Source organism: Chelonoidis abingdonii, chromosome 10, assembly GCF_003597395.2.
Source record: "Chelonoidis abingdonii isolate Lonesome George chromosome 10, CheloAbing_2.0, whole genome shotgun sequence".
NCBI lineage: Eukaryota > Metazoa > Chordata > Testudines > Testudinidae > Chelonoidis > Chelonoidis abingdonii.
The window spans coordinates 36,544,215-36,556,297 of NC_133778.1; the positions used below are offsets into that span (position 1 = coordinate 36,544,215).

The window sequence follows — 12,083 nt, forward strand, 5'->3', positions numbered from 1 at the left end:
ATAGTATTTTTCAATTCACCTCATGCAAGTAGTGTAATGCAATCTCTTTATCGTGGAAGTTGAACATACAAAGGTAGAATTATGTACAAAAAATAACTGCATTCAAAAATAAAACAATGTAAAACTTTAGAGCTTAAAAGTTCACAAGTTCTGCTTCTTATTCAGCCACTCTCTCAAACAAGTTTGTTTAAATTTTCAGGAGATAATGCTGCCCACTTTTTATTTATGGTCGCCTGAAAGTGAGAACACACGTTCGCATGGCATTGTTGTAGCCAGCATTGCAAGATATTTACATGCCAGATGCACTAAATATTCATATGTCCCTTCATCTTCAACCACCATTCCAGAGAACATGCGTCCATGCTGACGACTGGCTCTGCTCGATAACCATATAAAGCAGTGCAAACTGACGAAGGTTCACTTTCACCATCATGAATCAAATGCCACCAGCAGAAGGCTGATTTTCTTTTTTGGTGGTTCAGGTCCTGTAGTTTCTGCATCGGATTGTTGTTCTTTTAAGACTTCTGAAAGCATGCTCCACACCTCATCCCTCTTAGAGTTTGAAAGGCACTTCAGATTCTTAAACCTTGGGTTGAATGCTATAGCTATCTTTAGAAATCTCACATTGGTACCTTCTTTGAGTTTTGTCAAATCTGCAGTAAAAGTGTTCTTAAGATGAACATGTGCTGGGTCATCATCCAAGACTGCTATAATATGAAATACATGCCAGAATGTAGGTAAAACAGAGCAGGGAACATACTATTCTCCCCCAAGAAGTTCAGTCAAAATGTAAGTAATGCATTATTTTAACGAGCATCACCACCAAGGAAGCACGTCCTCCAGAATGGTGGCCAAGGCATGAAGGGGCATATGAATGTTTAGCATATCTGGCACATAAATACCTTGCAATGCTGGCTACAAAAGTGCCATGTCTACAGCTGTTCTCACTTTCATGTGACATTGTAAATAAGAAGCCGTCAGCATTATCTCCTGCAAATGTAAACAAACTTGTTTGTCTTCCCGATTGGCTGAATAAGAAGTAGGACTGAGTGGACTTGTAGGCTCTGAAGTTTTACATTGTTTTATTTTTGAATGCAGTTACGTATCAAAAAAATCTGTATTTGTCAGTTGCACTTACACAATAAAGAGATATTATGGTACTTGTATGAGATGAAGTGAAAAATACTTTTTTTTAATCATTTTATAGTGCAAATATTTGTAATAAAAACAAGTGAGCACTGTACACTTTGTATTCCATGTTGTAATCTAAGTCAATATACTTGAAAATGTAGAAAAACGTCCAAAAATAGTTGTTATATTTCAATTGGTATTCTATTGTTTAACAGTGATATTAATCGTGATTGTTTTAATCATGATTATTTTTGAGTTAATCACGAGTTAACTGTGATTGACAGCCCTAGTTCAGAGAGATGTCCAGTTTGTAGTTCAGACAACAATATTTTTCACCTTACTCTGTTTCACTAATGACATCTGATGCTCATACCAGATTTTCTATATTTTAAACAGATACGTTAATCAAGTCATAGTAAACTCATTTACAACCTGTAGTTTTCATTTACTCTTAATGCAACTGGATGATTGAGAAGAGCACCATAGTACAATTAATGACTTAAAGTTGCTTTTTTTCCTTGACAGAGGTTCCCACACTGTGGGCCACAGATCACTTCTAGTCCACATATGTGAGCACTGCTGTCTGTGCTCCTCAATTTCACTCCATTCAGGATGCCTGTGAAAGCAAGGAGCAGCTGACACTAGGAGCTCTTATAAAAGAGGATTTCCCTGGTTGAAAGACAAAGCTGCAAGCTGCCCTGCCAGCCGAACTGCCATAGAAAAGGAGTCAAAACCCAGTCTTCGCTCCCAGGACAAAGAAGTGCTCTGAGGAGTGATGGAGAATGGAGAAGCAAGCCAACACAGCTTTGCAAAATGTTACAGAACACAATACTAGATTAAAAATAGGATGTCATTTCTGAAAGGTAGCGTTTGATTACTGCACAGCTACAAAACTGTTTTTACAACTGTGCAATTCCTCCTACCAATGGAAAAGCAGTGAATACAGAAAACGAAGTTTCAATAGCACTAAGCATGTGACAAACTTGAAGTCTCCTTGTAATTCCGCAATGCAGCATATAATATATCCACTCACTGATTTAAAGGGACATTGTCAACTTGAAATCTAGTCAATTTAAAGAAAGTTTAGTTTGAAGTACTACCACTGACCATGAGTCCTCCCCTGCCGACATGTGTTTTGTAAATGTTACTGTGCAAAAAAATACTGCACAGTGAAACTGACTCTGCACAAAGTGCACTCAAATGCAAGCAGAACAATGAATATCATCTCCCTCTAATATTTCACTTACAATAATCTTAGGTGTTATTGTAGAAAGCAAAAAATTTCCAAACTACAATTTGCAAACTGTTGTCCCTTTAAGACCTCTGTAACTTTTACACCAGGGTAAAAATGCTAAGACTTAACACTGTATTTTTTTTTACATTTGTCTATTTGTAACAAATTTATGTATACGGCTATTTTAAACAGTAACCTGCAAATTCACATGTCATTAGCAAGGATATGAGGAGCATTCAGTAGAAAAGAAAATGTACTATTTTGTTAGGTCCCTTCACAATGGCCATCATGCAGGATACACTGATGATAGCAGCAACAGAACAATGCTGGACCTCTCTGAAGAGAGCATGCTTCCAGTGACCAGTAGTTTACATATATGGTACAGCTTTTCAAAGTTGCATTCTATTTCCTTTTGGATATATAATAAAGTATTGAAGCAATTTAAAAAAAATCTGGCCAAACTTCTCCCCCCCCTCCTTTTTTACTCTTGCAGTATCAGGTAACAACGAAATACTACAGTAATTCAACTTCTGAAACATTTTCAGTACACTTAAACGTTAATCCTCCGAGGTTTCCCCTAAATTTTGTATTACATACCATTTGTGATGTATCCAATGAAACAATAGTTCTTCTCTCATCTGCAGGACATTCAAGAGCACTAGAAACACTTGTTCCTCCTGCAAATGTTGGAAATATCAACTTAAATTGAAATATTTTGTCCTGATCTTGGTTATCCACATTTAACTAAAATGCACATTTTAGGTATGTGGCACATGTCACTTAGAAAGGTTGCGTGACACTGTTTCTTTGAGAGTGCATCACATTTGCGGGACGTTCCCCTGGAGTTTCAGAATTTCTTGAAAGTTCAAAAAGGAGTTCCTGTTCAACTGCACAAATTCCACCTTTAGTACCAAACATTCAGAGCACAGGCTAAAGAAGGCCATCAAATTTCCCCAACCATCTCATTCCCTTCTTTTAAACCTCAGAATAGAACTTCAAAGAGGGAAAAGGTGGGTGTGGTGCAAATACAAGAAGCACCACCCTCGAAGAACCACAGTTACTGATAAGAAAGTTTTTTTTCCTTCAAGTAGCCGCCACATGTTCCCGCTCATGAGAGTCAAACTAGTAGTACAATGTCCTGGGAAAGTGGGCTGAGGAGTTCTAGTTAAACAAGAATCACAAAGCTGTCATCCTAAAGCAAGCACCAAATCTAGATGCCAAGTTGAGAGCACAGAATTGCATGAGTGTGTGAATAAAACCAAAGGTCACACCTCTTTTGACCAAGATATCAATCTAACGCATTTTGTCATATACTGCATAGCAGCCAGCTCGAGACCTCAGACTTCTCAAAGGCTAGAGAGAGCACATAAAACCTAGAGATGAGTATATGAAATACCTGTTGTGGAATCTGACCAGAGGTGGGGTAAAAGACAGGTCCTACAAATGGATGTAGTAAAGGAGGTTGAATTTGAAATTGAGCCCTTTTGAAAGAGGAAGAATTGTAAGTTAAAGAGGCAGATATCTCAGCTACCCTTTTAATGGTCCTTTGATTCTCAAGAAATTGAGGAAGGTCTTTAATAATATGGTGATGTTATTCACAGATTATGTGAGGATAAGAAAAAGGAGTCCGCATAAAGTTATCCCAGGGAATTGAGAGCAAGCTCTTCATGTAATGTTAACTCTTGGTATGTGAAGTTACCCTGTTCCTTGAGCTGTCCAGGTAAACCTGGAAGACCAAGCCGGACAGCACACAGGCCAACTCAAATACCTCTAGATCTATATGTGGATCTCCAGTAGATCATTCTGGCACAGAATGAGTACTATGCTGGAAGACACAAGCCCATTGACAGTTGTCACCTATATGGTCACCAAAGAAGGGTGAAGTCTGATTGACTCCAAGTTCTGCAATAATTAAAGAGACAGGGGCACCCTTGGAATTACAAGAGGCAGAAAAGGGGCCTCCAGTCTGCCTATTGCACTCCCTGGATATGTGAATGTTTTTCTTTTGTAAAGGCACAGAATGCTCCAAGGCAGAGATTATCTCCTAGCCCCATTTTCTTACCCTTATATGCTTAAGGGCAAAGAAGAGCACAACTGAGGTCTCCAAAACTGTCAAGCCCAACCGAGATCTGATTTCTGGATGAATAAGAAGCAAACTCAGCCAAAGGCTTCCACAGAGCTGAAAGACTTCAGAAATGGGGAGTCCATACAAACACACTGACTCCCTTGAGGACAGAGGCACTTTTGAAGTCTCCAGCACTGGAATCTAGGCACCAGACAGATGATGATGGAAGTGGTTTCCTCAATGCCAGAACTACCCCAGAGTCTGACACTGGAGCTTATAAAAGTTGTCAGTTCCAGGACTAAAGTCTTCTGTTTCCCAACACAGGACTTGAAAGGCCTCTCCATCTCTGTGCTGAGGACAAATATGAGGGGGTTTGGCCACAAGGCCTTCCTTCATGAGAAATGTCAGGATCTGAATGTGCCTGTCTTTTTGAGCCTATTGTGTAAAAGGTCCAGCATGTAAAACGCTATACCAAGGAATGGTTTTCTTTGAGGCACATCAAATGCTTGGGCCCAGACTTCAGGAATCTGAACTGACTTGATGCTTCAGAAATGAGCCAAACATGACCCAAGAATATAACTGAGGAAACAAACTATCTAAAGTTTACTGTTTAAAAAGCCTCAACAAGATTATTGCTGAAATTACCACGAGAAAAATATATGCCCACAGCTAACTGCCAAAAAAGGAGGAACTGTCTGCATGGTTTCCTTGTAACTTCTGTTCCCAGTGTTTGGTGCTGCATGCTCATTCAGGCCCAAATGGAAACTGCTCTTCTAGAAGGTTCCCAAAGTGCAGCAGCACTAGTGGGAATATGCAGATGCCACGTCAAAAAATAAGTTGCTCCTCTTATATAGTGAAACATTCAAGTGCTGACAGATGTAAAAGGCTTCCACTAGATTTCAGTGAAACAAGCACAGCAAATATGATTATAAATTCTATGGGATCTATTTGTCTTCAAAAGTAGAGTAATTAACAACCTTGCCAAAGTCTTGACATATGACTACTACTTTAAACAGTACTTTATAAATATATACTCAACACCTCTAAATGCTCAAGTTACACCTGTGTAGAGTTGGCTGATTTATTGCCAGGACCTCATGCCCTAGCACTAGCCACTTGAATTGAATTTAAAGAAATATGTAACTTTATAGTTTAAATTTTCCCTACCAAAATTTTTAAAGGTACAATACTCACCACCAATTGGTATTATGCAAAGATTATGTTTGCAGGCTAGTTCCACAATTTTAACTACGTCATCATGGCAACCTAATTAAGAATAAATAGATTCCAGTTAGAACAGGCTTTTGAACAGTTAGCTTCAATTTAAGTAAACTTACTAGTCACCTACTAATTCCTTAGGGCTTGATGGTACCTTCAGCCACTCTAGTAGTGCCTTAGCCTCTTTTCAAAGTGAGAGCAGAGACTTTCAAGAAGAATAAATGGGCTCAAATAGACAAAATTGACATGAATTGAAACAATACCACAAAAAAACTGAGGCTGTGGAGTTATTCCAGGCTGAAAACAGCATCAGGTTTAAATTATACAGAAAGCACAAGACTCCTGGCCTACCCAGGGATCATCAGCAACAGCTGGGGAACTTCCAGAGCAAAAGAGACAGACAGATGATTCAAATTATTCATTGTGTAAAGTTTAGAGGGTATAATTTTTTTAATTTAATTTTTAAATCAGTATCTAAACTACATCTAGGTGAAAACTAGAGCCAATCTAATTGATGAAAAATAGCTGCAGTTTTAAAAGAGGGTAGTTCTTAGTGGATTTCTCTGAAGGAAAGGCTTTTTTTATGCCTCAGGCTTTGGAAAAAAAGCTGTCAATTATTATAATGCCAGCTACTTCTTTTCAGAAGCTACCCTTTGCACTATGCCACTGCAACAGAGAAGGCAGGAGAGTGAAATTAGGGGCTCATGTGTGCATGTGGAAGAGAACAGAAGGAGTGCCAGAAAAAGGGTGAAATTAGGGTGGGTGCACTCAGGAGAGTGTGGAGGACCAGGGTGGCAGGTTTGTAGAAATTTTGGTGGTGCCCAGAACCTGTCCCCCCCCCAACTCCACCCTCCATCTGCCTAAGGCTCTGGGAGGAAGTTTGGGTGGGGGAGGGGGTCTGGGGTACAAGCTCTGGGTGCAGGCGGGAGTAAGGGATGGAGGTATAGGAGGGGGTTAGGGGTGCAGGGAATTTGGGTGCTGTGTGCAGGCTCCGGGCTGGGACAGGGGCTGGGGCTGCAAGCGCTGGAACTGAGTTTGGGTGCAGGCTCTGGGAGGGAGTTTAGGGGCCAAAGGGGAGGTGCAGGCTCTGGGAGGGGGTGGGGGAGTGTGGTGCTTACCTGGGGCTCCTAAGCAGGGCAGACTGGGAGTCTCCATGTGATGCTATCCCCAGGCACTGCCCCCACAGCTTCCCATTGGCCACATGGGCACTTGAGGCAGGACAGACCCACCCCACCCAGGGGCTGCAGGGAGTGGCCAACAGCCACATGGAGTGAACAGGGAAGAAGCCGCTCAGAGCTCCACTGCGCTGCTGGTGGTGAGTGGGGGCCCTGAGCTACTTTAAATGGCCCGGGGGATGCGCAGGTGGGAGCGCCCCAGTCCCAAACATTGCAGGGCAGGAATATTCCAGGTACCCAGGAACCATGGGCCCATAGGATTCACCGCCCATGTGGAGGACAAGGAGGGATTTCAGTGTGCATATGCAGGGGAATGTAGGGAGGTCCAAGAGGCAGGAGGACTTTGGAGAGCAGAAGACAGAGAAACAGGGGCTATGAACTCTGTCTGCTTTACATGGCAAAGCACCTGTAAACCTAGTTAACTGATCAGTAAGCTCTGGCTGCTTTCGTGCTGCCCCAGAATGACAAAGCAGCCACAGCATACTTGTGAATATGATCATAAAAAAGTTAAAATAAAAGATTCAAGGTTGATACTTCAAATCAGAACTATTACATGGCAATGTCCTCTTTTGGTTTCTTGTATATGGTTCATGCATGAAACTTTGTAGATATTTTTTTATCTAGAAACTCCCAGATAAACTGGGTTAAAATGGCATTAAGGTTGAGAGTACATATCAATAATTCAGGGATGTATTTAATGAATTACAGGAACTATTCCCAACCAAGTGCTAAAACCCCAGGAAATTCAGGAGTTACAGTATGTGTGAAGTGTGTTGGTCATCAGTACAAAAAGGCACACAGCACCAAGACAATGTTTAATCCTTTGTTAAAAATTGAGAAGTTGTATGCAGTCATTTGATTATAACTCTGAGCATTAACCTTACAATGAAAGACTGATTTAGAACTATTAACTGAAATTAAAGACCTTAGCATGAATCTAACACTGCAGTGAATACCCCATGGTAACATAGAGATGAAAACATCTAGATTGAAAGGAAAAAAGTAAGTAAAAATGACTACTCTTAAAAGATGAGACTGAAGCCATTTTTGACTCCTGGACACTAACAATTTCAGTTTATTTATTGCAAGTTAATGACAAAAAGTGAGAGATATCCAACTAGTGTGATAGGACTGCTTCCCAAACTACTAGCCTTCTTTATCAGTCATGGGGAGCTACAGCCGCCAGAACAAAAGAAAAAAATTAAAATTTTTTTACCTGGCCATACAACTATATCGGGAATTCGTTTAAACATTCCTTCCCTTAGCACAAATATCTCATGTAGGCAGTGACCTGAAGTACAAAAAAAATATCAAGTTACAAGGATTTTTAAAAATCAAATATACTTCTAAAAGCATAAAACTACACACTGGACTTGATCTTACCATGAGCTCTGAACACCCTATCTTCTGCTTCCTGTGAATATGAAATTTTACTGGCTCTAAGATCCTGAAGAAATTCTTCACTTACAATAGATGGGGGTACATCACTAGTATTTAAGAAAGCCTACAATAAAAGAAAAAAAATCATTACTACTGGGGATTCCCCTAAATCATGCTGGTCTTTCATGACAAACCCAACTACCTAGATTAGAGTTAGTGGTTGATAAACCCAACAAAATACGCGTATTTATTTGAATTTAACCCAATTAAAATTTTCTTCATTATCATCCCTGGCCTCAATTCTAACTACACTACCTACCAGTTCCTTTTGATTGCGCCACTCAATTGCATTCTCATCTGTAGACTGGACCCCTCACTGATCCCTCTAACTCTTATTTGTCAGATAAATTGTTCAGTATGTCACCATCAAAAGCCAATGATTTGTTCAGTACAATATTCCACAGTGCTTCACCAAAACCACATCAACATAGTCTTACTCCCTAGCACTGAGAGAGTAAGGAAAGATCACAAAGCTGAAACAGGGTGAACTACAGGATTTAGCCCTTCACTGAAGACAAGACACAAAGAAAGATCTTTACAGACTAAGTGCCGTTCTACTCTGAAAAGTAACTAAAAATGGTAGTGGAGGTTCCATCTTCCATTTTTCAATGATTGCTGAGCAATTTTGCTGTGTTACAAGTAAAAAGTTACTTTCAAATAAACTGGGCTTTCCCCATTTTACACATAAAAGTATTAATAATTCTCCAAGCAATACTATAACTTCACTTACAGGTGTATCCTAAAAAGGAGTGATCTGATTAAAGGCTGAAATTTTGAGTATTCAAACTTTTCTGAGCTATGACTGGCTGAAATTTCTAATCCTGACACTCCACAATTCACTTCCATTCAACCTCCCCCGCCTGCCCCCCAAAAAATGAGAAAGGAAGAAAATAGGAAAAAAGATTTTCCGATTTGAGGGATTTTTAGAAATATTAAAAAATTAAGGATTGCTTGAAATAAAAAAAATAAGGAAAAACTGTCAGTTTAAGACCCACATCTACATTTTGCTTTAAGAACTTTCACAAAACCCAACAGAAAAGTTTCCACATGATTATTCCAAATTAAGTTAGTCTGCGTGTTAGTTTTTTCCCTGCTAGATTTGCAACCCAAATGCAGGTACATTCTTACACTTATTTTAAGCTCTTCAGGGAAAGGACCATCTTTTTGTTACATGTCTGTATGGTGTGTAGCATACTAGGGCCTTTATCTGGCTCCCCAGGGACTCCCATAATACAATAATTGTGCATGTGAACTAAAGAGAAACACTTAGTGGCTTCTTTGACTAGCTTATGTTCATTGTCCAAGTCATGAACAAAAGTAAATAAAACAGTGTAAATGGTGAAAAGTGAATTTGATTTTAAAATACCATTTAAAAAAATTCAGCTTTGATCATTTTAAGTGTTATAACACCAAATGATTTTAAACAATATTCCATGAACTGAACACAATTATTAAGATCTATTAAAGTTTGCTGCAACTTTCAAAAAACAAAAAAAACCCAACAGTTTAATATCCCAGTTCCCCTGGCAAAGCCAAAATCTTCAGTGCATAGAGAGGTTCCAGAGTAGCAGCCGTGTTAGTCTATATGTGCAAAAACGAATAGGAGTACTTTGTGACACCTTAGACTAAAATTTATTTGAGCATAAGCTTTCACAGGCATGCATCCAATGAAGTGGGCTGTAGCCCACGAAAGCTTATGCTCAAATAAATTTGTTAGTCTCTAAGGTGCCACAAGTACTCTTGTTCTTAATACACAGAGACGTATTCAAATATTATACAATATACATGGGCAACTTATCAAGTAGGTTCAATAGACGCTGTCATTCTGCAGAAATTATTTAAAACGGTATGTAACATTAGTTTAACTATTATATTTTCTGTATTTTGCTTCTTATTGCACATAGTAAATAAAATATTTACTCCAAAATGAAAATTCTCTCATTTCTGGGCAGGCTCCTCCATTTGGCAGTCTGTCTGAGACAATATATCACCATGCAAAAAGTAACCCCAATATTCCCTGTACAAGTAGCTAATCTTTTCATTAAAGTAGTGTGACATTACAGCAATTTGGACTTTTAGTAATTTTAAGTCACCCAGCTTTTGATATATTAGTCTAGTCTATAAGGAGGCACGACTTTTTAAAATAAATACACTGTATTAATGCTAAGGCACTCAACCATATGCAAGGGCATACTGAGGGTAACAGCATGAGTCATGTCTAACAGACGAATGGTTATGTCATCATGAGTGCAATATGTTTGAAGGAACTGCCTCTTCAGCTATTTACTTACTCTAGAGGTAATTTTGTGCTCCAGACTTGCTCCTAAGGTTTTTTCCATCCATTCCTTCAAAACAGGTAACACCATACCACTCAACCTATACCTGGAACATAAAGTCTATATTACATGGGTTCTTCTTAATATTAAATGATATTACATAAATCTGATAAACGTCTTACTTATTTGTACTTATGCAGAATAAGGAAAGTTTATTAGATTCAAATTCATATCCAGGTCTGCAAAATTATGCATATTTAGTGTTAAATATAAAACAATTACATAGAAATGTTAAGATGATGTGTCTTAAAAACTGATTCAATTGTATCTAATGGAAATGTTGATATTTCCACCTATACAAATGTTTAATTTTTGAATCCTACTACTTTTTGGCACAAAATATCATTAAGGTCAATGAGTTCCATGGGGCAATTATGTAATGTGCAAATATGTATTCCTTTGACTAATTTAAAATTTATCTTCCATTTCTCTTGAATGTTCTCTTATTTTATATTATGGGAAGTAGCAAAAATAGGAGCACTCAATTACCTTCTGTATATCATTCCTTTTTTTTTGCACTCTATTCTCCTCCTCCCAAATTGCTTGCTGTTCCACACACTCACTCACTTTCACTGGACTGGAGCAGAGGGTTGGGAGCGGCTGAGGGCGGTATTTACCTCAGGCGGCTCCTGAAAGCGGCCCGCATGTCCCTGTGGCCCCTAGGCAGAGATGCAGTTGGTTTCTCTGTGCACTGCCCTCCCCCCCCGAAGCAGGCACTGCCCTCGTGGAGCCAGCATCAGAGCAGGGGCAGCATGTAGAGCCTCCTTGGCTGCTCCTGCACCTAGGGGCCGCAGTGACGTGCCAGCCACTTCCGGGAGCTGCGCGGCGCCAGAGCAGAAGCCTGCATTAGCCCCCCTGTGCTGCCGACCAGACTTTTAATGGCCCAGTCAGTGGTGCTGACAGTCGCCACGATCCGTTTTTGACCAGGCATTCCAGTTGAAAAATGGATGCCTGACAACCCTAATTGGGTACTTATATTGCCCCCCTCCCCCCCTTTATAGCAGTATCTGGGCATCTCACAATCTAATGTATTTATCCTCACCACAACCCTGATCCAAGAAATATTTTATGATCACCAGTGAAACTTCTACACATGAATAAAGGTTTCCCATAAAATACACACTGGCATTTAACTAATCAGTAAAATGACATGCTTGTTCTCTCATGAGATTCTTAGAATCGAAGAATACTCAGGAATTCTGCCTACTGACCAAACCCTAGATGAGTGAGTATTATAATGGATACTCAAGACCAAGTAAAATCTTCAGCAGGATGTCTACTTGAAATTATGGGGAAGATTAATTTTGCTTACATTGTCCTCTAAAAGACCATTTTAAGCTTTTAATAAGGCATGCAGTGAATTAATCCTAGTGAAGGTTTATTTTACTATCCACACTAGTAAAGTACTATTTTATAACTCAGTAAAGTTGTTAAAAATGCAGATAGCAACATTTTAAGCTTATTCTATAGGACGTGCCAAAGAA

At 39.4% G+C, this 12,083-nt stretch overlaps 1 protein-coding gene across 5 annotated transcripts in view; it reads right to left on the reverse strand.

The window, feature by feature from the left end:
- The window catches only part of AGPS (alkylglycerone phosphate synthase), a 166,302-nt gene that overhangs the window by 88,774 nt on the left and 65,445 nt on the right, over nucleotides 1–12,083 (reverse strand). For all 5 annotated transcript variants that reach the window (XR_012656637.1, XM_032768483.2, XM_032768484.2 and 2 more), the window contains 5 exons: nucleotides 10,555–10,645; nucleotides 8,207–8,327; nucleotides 8,040–8,114; nucleotides 5,625–5,696; nucleotides 2,963–3,042 (listed from right to left, as the gene is read on the reverse strand). Coding sequence is in view for 4 of the 5 variants with exons in the window: in XM_032768483.2 (XP_032624374.1) it covers nucleotides 2,963–3,042; nucleotides 5,625–5,696; nucleotides 8,040–8,114; nucleotides 8,207–8,327; nucleotides 10,555–10,645 (439 nt within the window). In the remaining variant the exon portion in view is untranslated. The remainder of the gene's footprint in view (nucleotides 1–2,962; nucleotides 3,043–5,624; nucleotides 5,697–8,039; nucleotides 8,115–8,206; nucleotides 8,328–10,554; nucleotides 10,646–12,083) is intronic.